This window comes from Rhinolophus sinicus, chromosome 14 (assembly GCF_057876585.1).
Source record: "Rhinolophus sinicus isolate RSI-liver-muscle chromosome 14, RSI-T2T, whole genome shotgun sequence".
Lineage (NCBI taxonomy): Eukaryota > Metazoa > Chordata > Mammalia > Chiroptera > Rhinolophidae > Rhinolophus > Rhinolophus sinicus.
In genome coordinates this window covers 22,594,304-22,617,105 of record NC_142514.1, presented here as the reverse complement: position 1 = coordinate 22,617,105, position 22,802 = coordinate 22,594,304, and the positions used below count along the sequence as shown (strand labels likewise).

General features: G+C 47.1%; 1 protein-coding gene across 9 annotated transcripts in view; it reads right to left on the bottom strand.

The window, feature by feature from the left end:
* Positions 1–12,526: 12,526 nt before the first annotated feature.
* Positions 12,527–22,802, bottom strand: part of AZIN2 (antizyme inhibitor 2) — a 29,998-nt gene continuing 19,722 nt past the window's right edge. For 8 of the 9 annotated variants that reach the window (XM_088790980.1, XM_088790978.1, XM_088790979.1 and 5 more), the window contains 2 exons: positions 17,676–17,890; positions 12,527–14,691 (listed from right to left, as the gene is read on the bottom strand). In XM_088790980.1, coding sequence (XP_088647106.1) covers positions 14,553–14,691; positions 17,676–17,890 — 354 coding nt within the window. In that variant the 3' untranslated portion in view covers positions 12,527–14,552. The remainder of the gene's footprint in view (positions 14,692–17,675; positions 17,891–22,802) is intronic. The other variant, XM_088790982.1, reaches the window with a different exon arrangement.

Below are 22,802 nucleotides of genomic sequence, written 5' to 3'. Positions count from 1 at the left end.
TGGTAGAGCTCAGACTGGAACCCGGGGCTGTGACTCCCAAACCCATGCTCCTTATTATCCTCCCGTCCCCATACCACTCTGTCATGTGTACGGGGCTCATTCTTCCCTTGAAGAAACAGAGGCCAGAGCACGGAGGTGAATTCCTCAAGGTCACATAGTAAGTTCATGGCAGAGCCCTGGCTAGTTTCCAAAGAGGGAAGCTGGTGAACCAGAAACTGCCCTTGGGCTAGAGTCAAGCACCCAGAACGGAACAGGGCAGGGAGGGCGAGTGGGGAAGGCTGTGTTTGTTCAGCCCAGCCTGGGCCACCCTCCCCCAGCTCAGTCCAGAGAAGTGTTGACTTTGGGCAAGTCCCACTGGAAGAAAAGGTGACATTTCCTGTAAAGTAGGGGAGGACTGGGCCAAAGGAACCCCCCTTCTTCTCCCCTCTCCTCCAAGACAGCCCTACTGTCTCTCCACTCCCTTACTCTCTTATTCAATGCCTGACCCACAAATCCCTACTGAGTGCCTACAACTGACTAGCGCTAAGATAAGCAATGACAGGTGCACCCCAGGTACCTATCCAGGAGTTGACAGTAACCAGGCAATCCCAGCACATGTGCTGCGGGTGAGGCTAGGACAACAGGGGTGTCACAGCAACTCAGAGAACAGGGGCGTCTGGAGGAGGTACTGCCGAAGCTGAGACCTGTCAGGGGAGTAAGAATCGGGCAAAGTGTTTCAGGAAGAGCGAAAAGCATTTGCAAGGGATAGGAGGCCGGAAATGCAGTCATGTGGCTGAGGGTCAAATGTGAGGCAGGGGTGCAGAGTGATAAAGCGGGAGAGGAAAGCAGGACCAGTTCATGCCATGCCGTGGGCCACCTGAGGGCAATGGGGAGCCACGGCAAGGTTTAGGCAGGGAGGGGGTGTGGTCATAGTTGTATGCGACAGAGCAAAGCTGGAGGCAGGGAGTCTATGGAGAAGGCTGAAAGGCTGATGAGGCTAAAGCACGGGGTGGGGTGAAAGGACAAGTGAAAGAGGGCAGAAGTGAGGGGCCAGGGAATTCTCCCAGGAGCGCTGGGGGCTGTTCCACAGCTGTATCGCTGAGCCTCGCAGCCCTGTTTCAGAGACGACAGGCACAGCAAGCTGGCAGTCCCACGGAACAAGACACAGAGGCCCCATGTTGCCACTGGCACCAGCAGAACCCTTCGTATTTGGTTTTTATAGTCTCCACACCACAGCATCCCTGGGTAAACATGTTTGATGGCAGGGAGCCCAGTAGCTGTGCATCGCATCCTACAACCGGACGATAATGAGTAGGAGGTTTTTCCTTATACGGATCCCCTTGTGACCTGACTGGTCCTAGCTCTGACCGCTGAGTCCCCCAGACAATACTCTTCCTTTCCGTAAGACAGCCCTTTCCAGTTCCTGTTTATTCCTTCACAAAGCACACCTTCCCATTCTTCAGATGAATAACCCAAGACAGTAGTATTGGATTTTTCTGCTCCCTAAGCACCTTAGCTGACAGGGGAAAAGGGAAGTCAGCCTGGGTTTGAATCTTGGCCTTGACTGTTTACCAGCCAGGTGATCTCAGGCGAGACACTTTAGCTCACTAGCCTCAGTTTTCCCATCTGGAAAATAAAAATAATAATAATATCTACCCTTGCGGAGTTGCTATGAGGACCAAATGAGTCAACCTAATTGTAATACCTAATGACAGCTAGAAACGATTGCATGATTACCATGTGCCAGGCGTTGTCTTCCTGGGCTGGGCCACATGCCTGACCCCCGGTGAGTGTTCAGGACGTGCCTGTTGGGAAGTACGTGGACAGCATGCAGCCTGGCAGCACGCAGACCTGGTTTCACAGCCTGCCGATGCCCCTTACTAACTTTTTCACCTCAGATAAGCCAGCCACTGTACCTCAGCTTCTCCATCTGATAAGCGGTCATCGCAGAGGCAGCCTGCCAGGCTGGATAACGCAGGCATGTAAGGCACCTGCTGTTATTAGTATCACTTCTCTCCCATGCACCAAACACCTTGTAAGTGCCAAACACTGGGGGACGGGGTGGAGAACTATTGGCCACTTGCCCAAGGTAACTCAATTTTTGCCTCCAACTCTGTTCTTGCCCTGCACCACATCCCCATGCCCCCTCTAGACCTGGGACCCCAATGTGGTGTGGGCCATGGCTGCTGAGGGCAGGGGCACAACCTGCCCCAGGGAAGCAGGCCACTACCCCTGCCCTGACACCTCCATCCCTTCACCAGACGTGGGCAGCTTGCACGCTACGGCAATCATCATTCCAGCTCTGCTCTCCTCGTCCACACTGCTGGTTGTCAGCTGCATCTTATGGAAGACATGCCGCTGGTGGTCTCGGTCACCTACCCCACCCCGCAATCCCCGTGAGGGACCCAGGTAAGCCACTCAAGGACCACAAGGACAGAGAGTTCTGTTTCTGTTTCACTCTTACTGTCCTTGTGCATAATGCTTGGGGAAAGCCCTATCACATCTGTATTGCCCAAAGGTGACATGTAACCCTTAAGTCAAAGGAGAAATTCTTACTCTCTTGAGGCAACAAAGGATGATGTTCTGAGCTGGAGAAAGCCTCGCAGAGAACACAACTACGTTATGTGACCTCAGAGTCTTCTATACGTTTGTCCACATTCTACTGGATGTTAACTCACCAATGCCTTGGGTCAAGGAAGCCCATTCTGCAGCCCCTGTAACTGTGGCCCTGAGTGACTATGGAGCAAGGCTACCCTTGGACACACACTGTCCACCACACTTCCCTGGGACCACCCCCTCCAGCCTGGTGGGGCCTCCACAGGGAACCTTACTAAGAAGCAAGATATCCTCCTCCAGGGACTGGGTGAAAGCACTCTGGTTTCACTCCAGTTGGGGTGTGGCTACGAGTATCATATTATCCAGGACTTGCAGTCCTTAGAATTTTCCACTTCTTGTATCTTAAAACACTCACATTGCCTACGCTTTCCCGAGGTCATGGAGTTTCAGTGTATTATATGTTCTAGTGGGAAACAAAGCTTGGCTGGCATGGAAACTGCCAAGGCCCTGGCCCCCTGCCCAGCCTAGAGCCTCCCTTCTCCATTATCTGCTGCCTGAGCTCTGGGATTCAGATGGGCAACAAAGGGAGGCAATGGGTCTCACAGCTAATACAAAAGCCCAGCATTTTCACCACTGCCCTAAGACCTCAAGACATCTGCTCTGTCTGCCCGCCACAGGCTAACAGCTTCTTCCACTCATCCAATGATACCCAAGGGTGTACCATGTGCCAGGCATGCCAGGTGCTGGCTTTATAACAACAAATGAGATCCATACTAGCAATCTAGTGACTGAAACAGAATAATGACAACAGAGTATGAGAAGAACTTGGATGGGGTACAGGAGTCTGTGCAGCATAAAGGAGAGGCCACTAAACAGCCAGGAGAGGATGGTTAAGGAAAGCTTCCAAGAAGTAGCATCTAAACAGAGACCTGAAGGATGACTAGGAACTTGCTGGAAGGAAGGTGCGAAAGATAGTACAGTCAGAGAGAACAATAAGTACAGTGTAAACTATGGCCCATCTCCTGGTTTTATAAAGTTTTATTGAAACAGAGTCATGTCAATACATAAGTAAATACATTCACTTATGCATTGTCTCTGACTGCTTTCACTCTACACGGCAGACTGAAATAGTTGTGACAGAAATGCTATGGCTTGCAAAGCATAAAATACTACCTGGCCCTTGATAGAAAAAGTTTGCTGACTCCATGGGGTAGAGAGCTTATGTTGCCTTTTAGGAACATAGTGGCTAGAGGGTAGGGGTAGAAAACGTGCGCTAGGCAGCGCACAATGAGTCCTTCTTCCCATAGCCATAGTGGATTGATCCAGGAGTAGACACACCTGATTTAAACTGACCTAGTCAGATTCTCTCTTCCTAGGAATTTGAAATATGGAACATAAGACCCAGAAATGCAGCCAAGTCACATTAATGTCTATGAATCTCTCCTGCTGAGAACCCGAGACTGGTTGATCAATAATTCCTTTGATTCAGAAGGCCCTTACAATCAATCCCCCAAACTTCTAATTTTCATTTTCCTTCAAAGTCAGTTTCTGTTACTTTCGAAAAAAAACTTTAACTAAAATTATGGGAATGGAGAGATGAAGTTGGCAGTGCACACAGCTTTAGTCAGCATGGTCCAATATAAGTATAATGTGAACCATATATATAATTTCACATTTTCTAGTGGCCACATTTTAAACAGTAAAAAGAAATTAGTGAAATTAATTTTAATATATTTTATTTCACCCAACATATACAACTTATGATTTCAGTATGGAGTTAATATTAAAAATTGTTAATGTGATATTTTACAAGATTCTCCTTGAACTATATCTTTGAAATCTGGGGTGTATTTTACACTTATAGCAAATCTTAGGTCATACTAGCCACATTTCAAGTGCTCCATAGTCACATAAGCTGGTGGCAAATATAACAGCACAGGTTTAGACCCTCAGGGTTGTGGGGGCCCTGGCTAAAAAGTCATGGCCTCATTCTGGAAAAAAGTGAGCATACCCTGAAGAGATTCAAGCCAGGAAGTAACATGATAAAAATTTCATTTTAGGAAGATCACTCTGACTTTCACGTAAAGAACGGACTGAATAGGAATTGAGACTAGAGTTGGGGAGATCAGTTAGGAGGAGGTGAAATCATCCAAATGAGAGATGAGAGATGATGATGATGATGATGGACGTCAGCAGTGGCAGCAGGGATATTGAGAAGCAGTTGAAGTCGAGATGCTTAGGAAGCAGATGCAACACACCTAATTATCATCATTGCCTCCTCTCCACTAAAGCTATTGTTACAGGCACAGGGGTCCTTGCCCCTCTCAGGATAGAAATCAAGAGAGTAGGTAAGGCATTTTTGCAGAGAGAGAGGTTTATTAAAGCGGAAACGTGATGCACCAAGGCAGTGCACTCCGGAAAAGAATGGATGTGGCTCCCCAGGTTTACAGGCACAGCTGTTTTATAGGCTCTTGGGGTTAGGGGTCACCGTTTACCCTTTCCACTCTCCCTCCCCCAAAGTATGTTGAGGTGGGTCCTTCCCTGTGCCTCTGCAGTGTACCTACATGCCACTTCATGCATTGCATGTCTCATTAACATCTTAAATCTCCACCTGGGGTGTGTTAGGTTTTTTTTGCTATGATAATGAGGAAAAGTTAACTATAGGACAGCTCTTTTAACTAATATGCAAAGGTGAGTTTAGTAATTTTCCCTGGGCTCACTGATCTCTTCTGCAATTATGGTTCTATCCATTCATTGTCTTATTGGCTGAGAGATGTGACTCAAGGTTGCTCTCCCCAACTGCAGGTTTCAGCTATGCGACTACTTACTACATTATTTCCCACCTACACACTTTTTTGCATCTCCTCCGCTCCACCCCATTCCAAATATCTTCCCCTTTCTCTCTGGCAACCAAAGATGCAACCTGCCTCCACTGGTTACTATCTATGCAAATTACTTCATATTTAAGCCTGTTTCCTCATTTGTAAATGGAAATATTTCAGTGGTTACTACAGCTATCATGTGTCAGATACCGTTCCAACCTCTCTAAATATGTTTATTTCATCCTTAGAACAATAGTATGAGGTAGGCACTATTGTTGCATTTTACAGGCACAGAAACTGCGGCACAGAGTGTTGCAGCAGGAAATATGGGTAGCGACTGGCAGAATCAGGATTCCAACACAGGCAGGGATGGGTACACCTTGGCCTCCAAGTCCAGAACTCGCTCAAAGCCCGATTTCCTGCGTGAACTCGTCAGGTGTGTCCTCTCCCGTATGAAACGGATGGGTGAGGAGGACACCAGAGACGAGCCTGCCTAGATCCACACAGTCCTCGGTCCTTTACCCTAAGATGCTCTTGCCAAGTGGAAGCGGAAGTAGCTTGTAGGCAAGGAGCCCACTTCCAGGGTTACTTCCGGCCTTTCTAGCTGTGCAGAGAGCCGGGTCGCCCCCTTTCCACATCGCCTGCGTCCCGGGCTCCCCACTTTCCCGTGGGTGTCCCGGTTTTCAACTGGTGGAGACTGGGAGCTGCGTCTGGGTCGTTCTACCTACCGATGGGTTCCGCCGTCATTTCTGGCTGTTTGGGAAAGTCAGACCCTCCTCCGGGCCGGCAGAGGGAGCGAGAGCTCGTGGCTCGAAACCCACAAGCATCTCGGACACGGAAGTCGGGCCACCGGAAACCCTCCCCGCGGAGTCTGAGGGGCGTGATCGCAGGGTTCCGGTGGTTGGAAGCCCACCCATCGAGGGTCAACGGTGCGGTAGTTAAGAGCATCGTTTTTTCAAATTAAAAACACGGAGCTCTTAGAGGAAGACGCGCGCTCATATTCACTCACGGAGACCAGAGCGCTTGCACACAACTCCTCGGAGCAGAGGGCGGCCCCTTGGGGAGTTCTGCTCCGCCTGAGGCACGTCTCCCAGAACTATACCCCAGTCCACAGATGGGGAAAGCAAAACCCGGAGGGAGACAGAGACTTGCTGGGTAGGGTTGTTGCCAGATTTAGTAAATAAAATTCAGGGTGCCTAGTTAAAATTGAATCTCAGGTAAACAGCAATGGGTTAGAGTATATCCCAAATGTTGCATGGGATATACGTTTACTAAAAGATTAGCCATCGTTTATCTGAATTCAGATTTAACTAGGTGGCCTGTATTTTATCTGACAGTCCTAGGCCACAGTCACCCAGCTGAGTGGAAGAGCAGAAAGAGCTATTGAAACAGCCTATGTACCTCCCCACCTGCGACTCACTAGTCTGTGCACCTGCACTCCCTAGGGGTAACCCTGAGGTGGCCTGCAGGGACCACAGCCCATTCCAGCCAGTGGTCCGCCCTCTGCAGGCACTAGGCTGCTGTTCAGAAGCTGAGGAGACGAGTTTCAAAACACTAAACACTTTGTGCCAAGCACAAACCTAGGCTCCACATGGCACTGGCAAGTAGGAGAAACTCCCTGTCTTTTTTTTTTTTTTTAATTAACCAATTTTCAGGAGGACAAGTAGGAAAAATAGAATACACTGTGATCAACAGTTCTTTAACATGGGTAATGCAGGATGCTGTGAAAGCTCAGAGAAGCAATACCAAACCACGGCATAGAGTAAGAGAAAAGGAAGCGATGCCCATGCTGAGACTTGAACACTTCATTCAACTGTTATTTATTGAACATCTATGTGTAGGGCGGTATTTAGGCACTGGGGACACAGCAGTGAACAAATGTGTGCCCTTAAGAGCTTAATTCTAAATAAAATGTATGTCAGAAGGTAGTCTATGGGGAGAACAAAGTAAGGCTATTAAGGGGATTAAGGAATGCTGGGATGGGAGTGGGGAAGTTACAGTTTTAAAGAGAATGGTCAGAAAGTCCTCACTGAGGTGACATTTGAGCAAAGACCTGAAGGGGTGAGGGGGAAAGATCATGAGGGTATTAGGGTTTGTAAGGAAATGTGCTTGGCATGTTAGAGGAACAGCAAGAAGGGAGTGATGTACTACTTTCAACATAGCTCTAAGGAATTTTTAGTGATACTTCTGACAATGTGTGTCTTGCCTTAAATATTGTCCTTAGAATCTTTAATTTCTGTTAAATGTGACTCCACATAACTAGATGGGGAACTACTTCAAATAGTGTTCAGAAAAGGCCTTCCTCAGAAGGCGACATGTAAGGTGACCTTTACAATGAGAATGAGCCAGCCCTGGAGAAGCTGGAAGAAGAGCTATTTAGGCCAAGAGAACAGTAAGGACAAAGGTCTGGAGGCAGGAAGGAGCTGGAAAAATGTGAGGAACTGAAAAGAGGCCAACAGGCTGGAGTATGGTGAGAAAAAGTGGCATGAGGTAAGACTGGAGAGGTGAGCAGAGGTCTCAGGCAATGGACCTTTTATTGGCATTACAATGGGAATCAACTGAAAAGTTTTCAGCAGAAGACTGACAAGATTGGATTCATGTTTCATGAAAAGATCCCTCTGACTGCTAGGAGGCTATATAGAATAATTTTGCTGATTGAATTTATTCATTCTTAGCTGCTCATCCCAGAGGTGCTTGGAAGAGGGTTTAAAATGGAGCAAAGTTGCCTGACCAATGTGCTATACACCTGAAGAGCTGAAGTAGAGTAAAATGTCAACTATAACTAAATATATATACTGAGTACTTTATACCATTTTCTTATTTAATCCTCAGAATAACCCTCTGAGGGAAGTATATTCATATTTAGCAGCCACATAGTACAAATGGCTAAACAGATTGACAGGTTAAGTGCTATGTTTATTCGTTTGTCCATGTGGCATACACTGTTTGAGCACCTACTTTGTTCTAGGTGATGAGAACATAGCGGGGAGAAAAATAAGGTTCCCACAGCCACGGAGCTCACCTTCTAGAGGGGCTGACAGATAACACACAGACAAACATGTTATGGAGTATGTCGAGTGCTAACAGGTGCTGTGAAGAGGAAAAGCAGTTAAGGGAGAAGAGAGACTAGAAAGTGCTGTTTTCTAACAGGGTGATCAGAGAAGACCCCACCTAAAGAAAACACCTGAGCATAACCTGAGTGAAGTGAGTGAGCCCCACAGATAGCCTGGGAAGATCATTCCAGAGATGGGACAGTACATGTAGGCCCAACAGGGCCAGTGCTGCCTAAGAGTGGCGAGTAAGGGGGAAGAGGGAAAGTCAGAGAGGTAGTTGGGTCAGGACTTTACATTTTAATCTTGATGAAATGGGAATCGTGGGAGCGACAGGATCTGGCTGCTGAGTGCAGTGGACTGGGGAGGGGGTAAGGGGTCCAGCTCCTGGGTGACAGAGGATGGTGGCTTGGTCTGGGGCAGTAGCAGGTTTGTTAACCCCCCATAGTGAGCACACAGGAGGAGCTTCAGGTGGGTCATGGCGAGGTGGTGTTGGGAGGAGGCTCTCACTTAGGTGAGGTCCCAGGCCAGAATGGGTCTGTGACAGGCCAACAAGACAGTGACTCCGGGGCAGCCAGAATGGCATGAGGGTTCACTGTCGGTGGATTGCTTAGGGAGGCGCTCAAAGAAGGCAAATGTCAGTGCAGTCAGGAATCCAGGAGACCTCTGGTCAGATTCCCCTGTACTGACCTGAAGCCCATTAACACTCTCTACGTTTAATGTGGGGTTTTTTCCTCTTTGGGAAAAAAAAAGGAAATAACAAAGAAAATAACTGAAAAGAAATGATTGTTTATTATTCTCAAGTAAGTCACATCAAGTGCTGGGTATATCTTTCTGAGAAAAGTAATTTTCACATTCGTGCAGTAAGTGTATTAAACACTTGAAAGGCTCCAGTGAGAAATCTGTTCAAACTCTGTGCCAGCTGCTGTCACTTTAAAAGCCACAGAGAGCTCTCCCCCGTGAATCTGCCTCAGACAAGGTACTGAGATACACCTGGATCTCACTGCAGCCAGCTGTCTCAGCAGGGCACCTGCTGCCTTTGGAAGGAGATGCTGGGCTCCAGCAGAAAAATCTGTTTGCCCTCTTCTGCCCACCCCACCCCCACCAAAAAAAAAAAAAAAAAGCATGAGTGGGTCCAGACCTACTTGAGTATCAAAACAGAAGTCTCAGAAATAGTCATATAGTTAGAAGGCTGAACCGAGCATGGTAATACGTAAAACATGGCTTTGGGTGAAGAACAAATGGGCAGTAGAATAACTTTCTGATTGCTCTCTGGGTCTCTTAGTGTCCTCACCTTTCAGCCTATTTATTGTCAAAGTATCAAAATATAGGCCCAGCCTGGAAAAGGGAAACACCTCTGCTTTTGGCAAGCACCTTGATTACTCAGAACACATTTCCTCATTAGATGGCCTCAAAGCCATGTGCATGACCAGGATTGGCTGAGATACTGAAACAGAATGGTCAGGTGTAATATTGTGATTTATATTAAGGAATATATTTTTGGTCTTCATCCCCATTCCTGGCATAGAGCTCCTAAAATCCTTGGGCTTTCCTAAGTAATGAGAGTGACAAAGGTGTCCTTTGTTATGTCCCACACTCCAGGGAGGGGAAAGGGGCTGGAGACTGAGTTCCATCACCAATTGCCAATGATTTAATCAATCACGCCTGTGTAATGAAGGCTCCATAAAAAACCCACAAGGACAAGTTCAGAGAGCTTCTGGGTTGGTGAACACATGGAAGTACTGGGAGAGTGATGTGCTAAGAGAGAGAATGGAAGCTCCTCGCCATTTCTCCGTACCTCCTTGCCCTATGCGTCTCTTCCATCTGGCTGTTCCTGAGTTCTATCCTTTTTTAATAAACCGGTAATCTAATAAGTAAAATGTTTCTCTGAATTCTGTGAGCCCCTCTAGCAAATTAATTGAACCCAAGAAGGGGGCTGATGAACCTTAATTTATAGCCAGTTGGTCAGAAGCACAGGTGACAACCTGGACATGGCGATTGGCCCCTGAAGTGGAGAGTGGAGGATGGAGCCCTTAACCTGTGGGATCCGAAGCTATCTCCACGTAGATAGTGTCAGAACTGAGTTGAATTGCGGGACACCTAGCTGGTGTTGGAGAACTGCTTGGTGCTGTGGAAAAAACACGTGTACCAGGCTTAGCCAGAGAGAAGCTCAAGTGAATGTATGAACAATCGACATGAGGAGATCCAAGATGGTGGAGTAGATAAACACTGTGCCTGCTTCCTTCCATGAAAACATTAAAATTACAACTAAATTATAGAATAATCAACCTGGAGAATCATCTGAAGTCTAGTTGAACAAAGTTTTATAACTAAGGATATAAAGACAAAGCCACGTCAAGATTGGTAGAAAAAGTGGAGACACAAAATGAGTTAGCCCCACACCTCCATGTGGCGGTTGAAAACCAGAAGAGATATCTCAGCTGCAGAGTTTCCCACCCCCTCCCTCATCCCCTCGGAGGTGCGAGGGACCGCAGCCACAAACCAGTCTTCCCAGCCCAGAGTTCTGCTGCTGGGAGGAGAAGCCCCCACAAAAACTGGCTGTGAAAATCAGTGGGGATTCTGAGCATCCAGGTGGATGGAAGGCTGCGGGAAACCCAGACATCCTCGTAAACGGCCCGCACACAGACTCTCACTTGCAGGTACTCACCTTGGGCTCCAGCGCAGGGATAGTAACTTGGGAGGTATCAGAGACATATGGGTGGCAGACAGAGGAACGTGGTTTCAAGGCCAGGGCTGGAGGACAGTCGCCATTTTCCCTGTGTGAGGTCCTCCTCCCATGCAGCCTGGCAAGCGGCTGCCATCTTTAATGTATTGAGCCCGCCCCCAACTTTTACGGCCCAATCTGAATCTGATTGGTCTGGGGCTCTGCCCTGCTGACTCACTGGGACCCCGCCTCACCCAACTTCCCCAACGCTGGAGGCACTTTTTCTGCAAGCAGCCAGCCCACCGACATTCTTTCTTGGAAAACAAGTGGAGTCCACAGGCCCCAGGCAGGTGACGACTAGCCTCAGTGTGCTCTGAGACTCTTCCTGAGTAGCTCCAGACTCAGCACTGGCACCAAACCAGAATCTACTTTAACCTGGTGAACACAACTCTTCCCACTCTAGTGACTGCCTGAGACCTGCCTCACCCAACTTGCACACCACACAAGGCTTTATCAGCGGCTGAACTTCAAGGGAGCTGGCAGGTGGCAGCAGGCCTCAGGGTGTCTTGGCTTTGTGCGGAGCTACCCCAACCCAGTACTCAGTTCACAGTGTGGCCTCTCCCACATGCCTCCAGGTTTAGCACAAGGAGTGAAAAACTGCAGATCGCTTTGTAGCTCCTACCAAGTAGTATCCGGCTGGTCACAGGCAGTGGGTGACTTAGGCCTGCACCAGAGCCCCTCCCAAGAGGCCCCAGAACCAACATACTTGGAGGTTGGATTCAGACCACAGCAGAGCACCCCCCCCCAATTAGCTCCACAAGTGGCACACATAAAAGGTGGTTTCATCAGGCATCAGCGCCCACTGGGGCAAATACCACTCACTGGGGTAAGCCCCCTCCACATCTGCTCATAAGCTGTGGACATGGATAAAAAAAAAAAAAACCCTTACATATCGTGCCTACAAGAGAATCACTTCAGATTGAAAGACACACACACAGACAAAGAGATGAATATTTCATGAAAATGGAAACAAACAAAGAAAAAGCTGGAGTAGCCATCCTTATACCAGACAAAACAGACTTTAAAACAAAGGCTATAACAAGAGACAAAGAAGGACCCAGGAATCCCACTTCTGGTAATGTATCCAAAGAAATCCAGAACGCTACTTCAAGTGACATGTGTATCCATATGTTCATTGCAGCATTGCTTACAATGGCAAAGACTTGGAGGTAGACTGGGAGTCCATCAATGAAAGAATGCATAAAGAGGAGGTGTTACATATATACAGTGGAATATTACTCGGCCATGGAATGGGTTCTTGTCTTCTGTGGCGGCGTGGATGGATGTGGAGGGTGTTGTGCTGAGTGGAGTATGTAAGACAGATAAAGATAGATGCAATGTGATTTTGCTTATATGTGGAATTAAAGAACAAAATAAACAAATCACAAACAAACTCATAGATACAGAGAACATTTTGATGGTTGCCAGATGGGAGGGGTTTTGGGAGTGTGGGTGATAAAGGGGAAGGGATTAAGAATTACAAATTGGTTGTTACAAAGTAGTCATGGAAATGTAGGGTATAGCATAAGGAATATAGTCTAATATTCTAATAACTATGTATGGTGTCAGATGGGTATTAGATTTGTAGGAGTGATAGATGGGAGTGGGTTAGGGGACAGGGTGAAAAAAGTGAAGGGATTAAGAAGTACAAATTGGTAGTTGCAAAATAGTCATGGGGATGTAAAGTACAGTATAAGGAATATAGTCAATAGCATGGTAAGAGCTATGTATAGTGCCAGGTGGGTACTAGACTAGTCAGGGGGGTCACTTCTTAAATTATATAAATGTCTAACCACTATGCTGTACCCCTGAAATTAATATAAAATAATACTGAATGTCAACTGTAATTGAAAAGTTAAAAAGGGAGGGGAAAGGTGTAGGGCAGTAAGTGGTCTAAATTTCCAGGTATAAAACTAGTAAGTCATGGGGATGTAATGTACAGCATGGGGAATATAGTCAATACTATTGTGACAGCGTGGTACAGTGTCAGACGGTTGCTGGACTTATCATGATCACTCCTTTAGGTATATAAATGTTGAATCATTGTGTATACTTGAAACTAATATAATATTGTATGTTAGCTATATTTTAATAAAAATAGTTTTTTAAAAAATTAAAATGAAATATCCAGAATAGGCAAATCCATAGAGATGGAAAGTAGATTAGTGGTTGCCAGGGAAATGGGGAGTGACTGTTGATGGGTACAGGCTTTCTTCGTGAGGTGACGAACATGTTGTAGAATTAGACAGTGGTGATGGTTGTGCAAACTATGAATATACTAAAAACCATCGAATACTATACTTTGAAAGGGTGAGTTTTAAGGTATATGAATCATATCTCAATTTTTTTTAATTACAGAAGAAAAACGTTTTGGGTCACCCACAGCAGCTGGGGAATGAGAAAATCTGAACTCCTTTGCTAAGGAGGTGCATAGCCTGGGACCTTAGCAGTATGAAGGAGCCTCTATCGTGACCAGAGCCCCTAGTGTGAAGAGACAGCACCATCAGGGCCCTTGCACTGGACATGGCAATACTCTATGGCCAACCCTGTGCTAACAGTTACTGCCTCAACAAGCAAAACCAACCACCACATATTGACACTACTCATTGCCTTGTAGACCTGCAAGGAGTGAGCGTGCAGCATCTCCTCAAAACCTCCCTGACACCCATCTCTTTGCTCTTTATCTTGGGTATGAATTTCCAAAGCTGTGTCAAATATTCACTTGCCCCCACTTTGGATCAGGCCTTAGGCTGCGTGTTAGGTTCACACAGAGCTGCCTCTCAGTCATGAGCTGTATACAGTTCCAGGGCTGAAAGGAGACAACTCTGACCCCACCGCAACCCGACAGCTCACCCTTCCTCACAATGCCAAGAATGGAGGCCTGTGGAGAGGAGAGAAATGAGTCAGAGAAGCTGGTGCCAGGGGGAGACGCCCATACCGCAGCCAGGTCAGGACTGAGGCAGACGCCATGGGGTCCTCTGTGTAGAGCAGGAAGTCTCCCCCAGCTTAGCCCAGGCTACTTTGTGAATTGAACTGCTGGATTCTACTGGATTATTAAAAAAAAAAAAACAACCTAAGTATTTATTTGCTTCATATTTACAGAGGTGTGAAGGAGACCACAGGAGACCCCAAGAACAGCCCCACACCTGGTTGACCAGGCCCTTTGCGCTGCAGAGGAAGCGGACACAGCTGGAAGGGACAGGATTTATGTTGCATACTTGAACTACAGCGAGTGTAAAACTGGTCCTATTTACAGGGCAGAAACACTACAGGTGGAGCACGGTGGGTGGGAGCAGCAGGGCGAGCACCAGAGTCCTGGCCAGAGGGTACCCTGCTTGCTGCCTCCCCCACCTCTCCCAGAGGCATCTCTGAGGCCCCGCTGGGGTTCTCCCCGGGGGTGGGGTGGGGCCACAGGCCCGCTCACATGATGCTTGCTGGGGTGAAGACAGGGCCCACGCACAGAGTGTCTGCGATCTCCCAGCCGCAGGACAGAGGCTTGCACACACCCTCAGCATCCTCGTCTGGTTCTGCAGGCAGCAGTTTCTCTCGCAGCGCTTCCCTGCAGGTGAGAGAGGGGCACTAGAGGCACCAGCATGGAGCCCGCAGGCTGGGGACTCCTGATGCCCCTCCACAAGAAGACCTGGCCCCATTGGGCAGAGAGTTCTCACCTGAGCCCCAGAGCCCAGCTGAGGGAAGGGGCAGGACAAGGCCTGCTGACCTGTCTTCCCCTTCACCCCCATACTTCACCCCCACAACAAGGAAAGAAACCTGCATTTATTGAGCGCTTACTATGTGCCAGACATTGTGCCAGGCACTGTACTTACATTATCTAATTGTATCCTCCCCCAAACCCATTTTACTGGTGAGGAAATTGAGATTCAGAGAGAGGTGACCTGCCCAAGGTGGTAGAACTAGGATTCAAACCCAACTCTCTCATTCCCACATTCTTCATAAACCAGGTTTGGGACTTTAAAAAGAATCATTTCCTGCCCCACTCAAAAAACCCCAGAAACTGTTTCTCCTCCTACCTACCCATGTTGATACATGGCTCCATCATCTGATCGCCACAAGCTGGGAATCTTGTCCCCACACCCAGCCGATCCCTGCCGAGCCCAGCTCCTAACAGCCTCACAGGTACCTGCTTCTCTCCATTCCCGCTGCCACAACCGTCTCTAGCCAGAAATGCAGTCTCCCTGATCTGCTCCTGCCTCCTCTAGACATTTCTGGCCCAGGGTCCTCCTTCCAAGCGGCAAATCCCTGCTCTTGAGTTGCCAGCAGCTTCCCTCTGCTGCCAGGCCCCTGGAGATCTGGCCCCGGCTGGCCTCCCCGCCCATGTCCGTCCTCACCGGCTGGGTGCCATCCACAGCGGCCATCGTTCAGGCTCACAAGTCCCACCCTGGGCCTGTGCCTCCGCCTGCATCATCAGCCCTTCCTAATCCCTCCTTAGCCTTTAGGTCTCGGCTTCAGTGACAGAATCTCAGGAAAGCCTTCACTGAGTCCGAAGACACAATGTACTTCTCCTTGATAACAAGAAGGGTTCAATATCTGCTTCCCCGACATTCCTTAGCTATAGCAGGGTAGGGACTGTACCTGAGTTACTCAGTGCCTGGTGCCCCAGCAGCAGGACAGCCCAGAGTAGGCACTTACTCTGTAGACACTGGGTGGGAGGACGGAGAAAGAGCGTTGAGTTCAGTGTCACGAGGCCTGGGGCAGGGGGCATGCCAGCTCGTCCTTTGCTTCTGCCGGGACCTGCTTCTCCACAGCCCTCTCGTGCACCTCATCCTCCCTTCCCTCCTTTCGTACTTCTAGCCCATTCCAGCCCCCCCCCCCCCCCACAGGAGGGCATCCCTCTTTACCAATGTGAACAATTCAACAACAAATCAGTAGTTAGGATCCTTACACAGAGCCCGGTCAGGCAGTCCCCTTCCAGGTGGGAGTTTCTCCAGGCCCAGCACCCTCGGCCTGAGCCTCTGTCTGCTTATCTTTCAAAATGGGTTGGTCCAATTTCTTGAAACCCTTCAATGGCTCCCTACTGTCCTCAAGGTCAAGTCCAATGTGCGCCTCCTAGGTCCTTCCTGATCCAGTCCTCCCCACATGCCACTCCAGCCAGACAGAGCTCCATGCAGTTCTTTGAATGAACTGGACTCTTTCAAGCCTCCCCACCTCTCTGCCCATCCACCCTGCTGTCAGCTTGCCTGGCCCTTCTGTGCCTGGCCGATTCCTCCTTACCCATCATGTGGTTCCACCCCTCCCCTCGTAGGCTCACCACGATTTTAGATGCTCTTGTACCCCCAGGACTGGGCACAGAGCCAGTCTCTAAAGCAGGGTATTTTGAGGAGGCCCCTGTGATACAGGGAATTTCTTGACATGGCCATTTTAATACATCAGAATGTTTTGTTCCTAGTAATGATTGAAGCTGATTATCTGCAATCTCATCGCCTCTGCCTGCTGCTGATAGAGCCAGGATGGGGTAAGGAAGCTTGCATGGTGACTGGTTTTTTTCCTTGCTTTTTAGGCCTTGTCAGAATACCCCTGATGTCAAACTGGCTACATTAGCCTATCCCACACCCCTGCAGGGAGTAGAGACAACAAAGGTGTGTGAATTTGATACTGAGCCCCATCAGGCCCTCAAGCACCCAGCATGCCCCTCGGACACAGGCTGCACTCACTCCTGAAGGCCCAGCATAAAAGCCCCTCCTCTGCCTCCACAGCCATCTCCCAAAGGGGGGCTCTTCACCTCTGACCAGCTGTGTGAGCTCAAGCAAGTGACCTATTTGTAATAACACTGAGTTTTGCAGGGGTGAGAGGAAATAATCATAAGGCCTTGACAGAAGCGTTCAACAAACTCAACTTTCCTCCCCTCTTGTACACCCTCTTGCCTCCTGGATCCCAAAGCTGGCCTGGCGAGGCAAGCAGGGCCAGCGTTATGCCCTTGTCTTCCCTTAATCCACACAGTCGCAGGAGTGGTCTTTCTCAAATCCAAGTCAGACATCATCACTCCTTTGCTTCAAGCCAGTCCGTGCTTCCTGCTCGCTGCTCAAAGCACTTCACTCAGCCTTCAAGGTCCTTCTCAGATCCAGCCCTGCTCCCCCTCCAGCCATGACCAACTTTGCAGTTTCACAGTGTCATGAAGGCATCATGCTTGCTCGAGTTGCCTCTGCCTGGAACCCCCCTCCTGCCGCCTGCTGCCTACCTCCCAAGCATTTACCAGGCTTTGCCTTCATCCTTCCTTCCTCAGGGAAGTAAGTGGATCTGGGCCGCAGGGAGGAATCTAAGCTTCCACAGCCCTCCCCCTCCAGCCAGCACAGAATTATTGGGAGTCCTGTCTGCTTCTCTGTGTCTCTCACAGGCTCTGAGCTCCTTGGGAAGCTCAGTCTCATTCATGGCCACGGCCAGGTGCCAAGCACAGGCCTCACTTGAAATCAGCAGCCTGTCAAACTGTATTACACAGAAGCAGGGTCTCAAATCTCAGGTGTCCCTCATTGCGTATGCCCAGGCTGCTCCCTCTCCCTCCCCCTCCATTTCCCTTCAGGGCCCCCTTACCAGGCCACCCGGGACATGGCATAGGTGATGCGGCAGGTCTGGGTTCCCCCAAGGAGGGAACCCATGCCCACGGTGTAGGCGCCCATGTTCTCAAAGACCAGCCAGTCCCCTACGTGCAGCTGCGGCAGCCAGAGGCCCTCAGCTACGCAGTCACAGCCATCGACCTCTGGGCCCCACAAGCTGCTGTTGTGCAGGGGCTGCTCTATGGATGGTTTCTGCAGAGAGAGGGGTGGCCACAATCAGCTTTCCTGGGCATACTGTGCACAGCCATAGCACTCCCTCCCTCATAAGCCTTGCATGGTTCCACAGCCAATAGGAGAAAGACTGGCGGGACCTCCTAGCCTGGCATTCAAGGCCCTCGAGCTCCTCTGCCTTCATTATCTCTTATACTCGGAAGCCACAATGCCTGGTCTTAAATCCAGGCTCCAATACTTGCTAGCTGTGTGACCTTGGGCAAGATTCTTAACCCCTCTGTGCTTCCCCTTGCTCCTTTGTAAAATGGGGATAATAATAGTACCTACCTCATAGGATTACTGAAAGGCTAAATGAGTCTATATAAAGCATTTAGAACAGTGTCTGGCACATAGCAAGGCCCCGTAAGACAGCGCTGTCATTATTATTGTCTTTCTGGTTCAGTCTTCACTAGCTAACCTGACACTTTGCAGACCTTGGGTATGTCCACACCTCTTCCTCAAATCCAGCCTGTCCCCTGGGCGCAGCCCTGGGCACACCTCCATGAAGGCTTCCCAAATCCCTTCATTCCATACCACACCCGGTCACAGGAGCCAGAAGTACACAGGTGAGCTACACCCACCCTCCCTCCGGCTCTTAGTCTCGTAAGGAAGACAGGCCTCCAACAGACAATCACAGAGTGACCTGGCAGAAGTCACAGAGGATCCCATGGGGTAGACATAATTACTCCCATTTCAGGGAAACGGAGGCTCTGTGAGGGTAAGTGACCTCCCCAAAGATACAACTACCAATTACATTACATTAAATTTTTTTCTTAAATGACTTCCAAATCCAGAAATCTGTAACACAGACCATTTGTGGACAACCAAGATACCAAGGCAATTTGTCACAGTTTAGGGGGATCCTGCCAGGACGGTCTTGGAGGAGGAGTCATGACTGAAAGAGGGACATAAGTGAATCCTGACTGTTCCCCTCGAGGCCCCTCACCCCTCCTTCTGCTGCACTCACTGTGTTCCAGTTATTCTGTTGCTCTGGGTTCCCCAAGTCGACCCCCTTTCTTTCCCCCCACCCTCAGCCTTCCCCATGCTATTTCCTGAAGCCCCAAACCTGCCAACTCCTAATTTGCCTTTACATCTCAGCTAAAACAGCCTCGTGGAAGCCTTTTCTAAAACCCATGCACCCCCAAGCTTTGCCTTTATAACATTGACCATAATTTATAATTAGGTATTTGTGAAATGCATCTGCTCAGCTTGTCTTCCCTCTCAGACTATGATTTCCATGAGCCCAGAGATCGTGACAGTCTTGCTTACCCTCATCTCCTCCATGGCCACCATTCTGGCATATAGTGGGGGCTTTTTGAATATCAGTTAAATGAATAAATGGGAAATATATGAGTGATGAAATAGAGAGTGAGCAAGACAGAAAGAAAGAAAAAGACGATATGAATAGAAGCTAACCAAAGAGCCTAAAAGGAGCCAGCGAAGACCAATAGAGGAAAAAGGAAAGGTGTTTCAATACCTTAGCCAACAGCAGGAATAAGTAAAATTGAGAAAGAAAAGCCACAGGTTTTTCTTTAATAATAGTCATATATTTGCAGAAATAATAGTCATATATTTGACAAAAAGTTAAATAAGCCATTAATCTCGTTAATAAAAACACGCACATGTTGTTAAAATCAAGAATGAGAATTATCCTATATTCATGCATTCATTCATTCAACAAATACTTATTGAGCACCTACTGTGTGCCAGGTTCCAATCTAGGAGCTGGGATAAAGCAGTGAACACACGCACAAAAAACAAAGTTCCTGGGCCAGCCCGGTGGCTCAGGCAGTTGGACCTCCATGCTCCTAATGCAGAAGGCTGCCGGTTTGATTCCCACATGGGCCAGTGGGCTCTCAACCACAAAGTTGTAGGTTCAATTCCTCGACTCCCGCAAGGGATGGTGGGCTGTGTCCCTTGCAACTAACAATGGCAACTGGACCTGGAGCTGAGCTGTGCTCTCCACAACTAAGATTGAAAGGACAACAACTTGACTTGGAGAAAGTCCTGGAAGTACACACTGTTCCCTAATAAAGTCCTGTTCCCTTTCCCCAGTGAAAAAACAACAACAAAAAAAACAAAGATCCTGAGCTCAAGAAGCTCACATTCTAGGAAGGTGAGACAGACAAATATATCCTTGTTCATATAACAACATTCTTGTTTATAAGCTTTTTGTTGATGAGTAAAATTAATCTCAATTGCTCTGAATTATTTTCCTCAGCTCCAGTCATCAAAAGATGTTAAGCTAACTTTTAAAGATAGTAGTGGGGCTGGGGGGATACTACACAAAAGTATCAACAAGAATCCTTGAAAAAAAGAGCTTTCAAAGGTTCTTCTACAATAAAGTAAAACAAAAAAAGGCACCCTTGAGTTATAAGTTAGAGTTCTCTCATTTCTTATTAAAGGTATAAATTTAAAAAAAAAAATAAGTGGAAAAAAATATTTTAGAACTTCACAGGAAATAATGCAAAATTACCCTTTTGCTATTTAAAGCCATTATATTAATGAAAGCATTGTTATTAAATTCTTGGATGTACTGGGCCACAATAATACTTATTCAAATAAAATAATAAAACCTTAATGGGAGAAATAAAATACAAGACCTTTACCCTCTCCTAGATGGAAAAACTTAGTAAAGCAAAACAGAGAATTCTTCCCAATTTAATAAATAGATTAAATAAAATACTACTAATTAAAAACCCTAAGGTATTTTTCTAAATGCTAGAAACAGTACAATAAAAGAAATATGGGAGTCTATCAAAGGATATATAAATAAGCAATAATGACAGACTCAAGTTTTTGTTAAATATTTTAATTCATACACAAGTATATTTGTATCATGTGCAAGACATAGGGAATGACAATAAAATGAATATCTGTGTGCTCACTACCCAGCTAAAGAAATATAAAATTTCCGGTATCTTGGAAACCCGTGTGGTCTACCCCAATGACAGGCCCCTCCCTAACCCCTCCAGAGGTGACCATTACCCTGAATTTCATTGTCATTATTCTCTTGCTTTACTTTGTTTTCTATGAGTATACCTAACCTTAAACAATATAGTATTTAGTTTCGCACATTTTGAAATTTATGTAAATGGATTATAATCTCTGCAACTTGCTTTTTTGTTGTTGAAATTTGCATTCCCAAAATTCATCCAACTGATACATATAGCCTTAATTTGCAATATGCTGCATAGAAGTCATTGTACGGCATACACTGTAACCTATTTATGTACTACCCTGCCGACAAACATAAGGTTGTTTCCAATGTTTTATATTATAAAAATTGCTCCTGTGAACATTCTTATATATCTCCTCAAACAGTTTCTTTACAATACATACCTAGGAACCTGGAGGATGGGGTATATGCATGTTTAACTTTAATTAACGCCAACTTGTTTCCCAAAGTAGATAAACCAACTCCCACCTAGCAGTGTCTAACAGATCCAACTACTACTCCATAGCCTCACCAACATTTGATATTGCCAGGCTTTAAACTTTTTTCTAATTTAGTCAGTATAAAATGGTATCTCATTTTCATTTCAATTTGCATTTCCTTGACTACCAACGAGGTTGAGCACCTTTTCATTTTGTATTTGGCTTTCCTCTTCTGTGAACTGCCCATATTTCTTTTGTTTACTATTTCATATTACTTTTTTCCTAAGGTTCTTCTTTGTCTCTATTTCTTATTTAAGAATCCTTCAGGGACCGGCCGGTGGATCAGGTGGTTGGACCACCGCGCTTCTAACACCGAGGTCGCTGGTTCAATTCCCACCTGGGTCAATGAGCTGCGCCCTCTACAGCTAAGATTGTGAACAATGGCTCTCCCTGGAGCTGGGCTGCCCGGGGCTACCCTGTGCTGTCGCGGGCTGCCATGAGCGGCTGGTGGCCAGCAAAAGCTGCCGTGAGCTGCCGTGAGCGGCCAATCAACGACCCACAACCGGCGACCGACTGCCTCCGCGGGGGGGGGGGGGGGGGGGGGGGGCGGGGGGGGCGGGGGGGGGTGATTGCTTGAACCGGAGTGGGGGGGGAGAAAGAAGAAGGGGGGAAAAATCCTTCATATATTATCTACTAATCCCTTATCAATTTTATATATATGTATGTATATATTCAATACTTTGTCCCAATTTGTGATTGCCTCTTTCCTTTTGCTAACAGATAAACAGAAGCTCTTCGTTTTAATATAGACAGTCTTTTCCTTTTCAGTTTTTAAGATATTCTTCACTGTGCTTCCCTGTTTCGAGATCAAACAGATATTCTCCTACATTGGTTTCTGGAACTTATATTCATGTATGGTGTGAGCTAGGGATCCAATTTCATTCTTTGCATAGGGATAATCAGGTGTTCTAGCATCAAGTATTAAACAATCCCCAATGATCTGCTTTGCAAGCCCTGTCAAAACTCAAGTTTCCAGATATGTGTGGTTCTTTTCTCTGCTTTCAACTATGTTTTGCTGGTCTATTTTTTGATGCTGGTGTTCAAACTCAACTATTTTAATTACCCTCAACGTTAGAAATTGTATTATCTGTTTTCTATTACCTTAGTGGTTACTTTAGACTTTCACATTTTAACATGCATGCCTAACTTCAAGTCTAAAATTAATCAATATTATTACCTTCCTCTCAAAAAATCCCAAACTTTAGGACACCAAGTTGCTATCCAGTGTTTTCCTCAAACTTATCTGTGGCAGAGGCTGCTAGTTGCCTATCCCTGTAATTCCAACCCTTAATTTTTACTGGGCACATGATGACCTAGAATAAAGATCAACTTCCCTTGCAGGTACTTATGGCCATGGGACAAAAGCCTAAGTTTTATGTGGCTACTTTTAGGAAATTTCCTTAAAAGACAACTGGAACATGGACTTCACCTCTTCTTTCCTAAATGTCTTGAACTT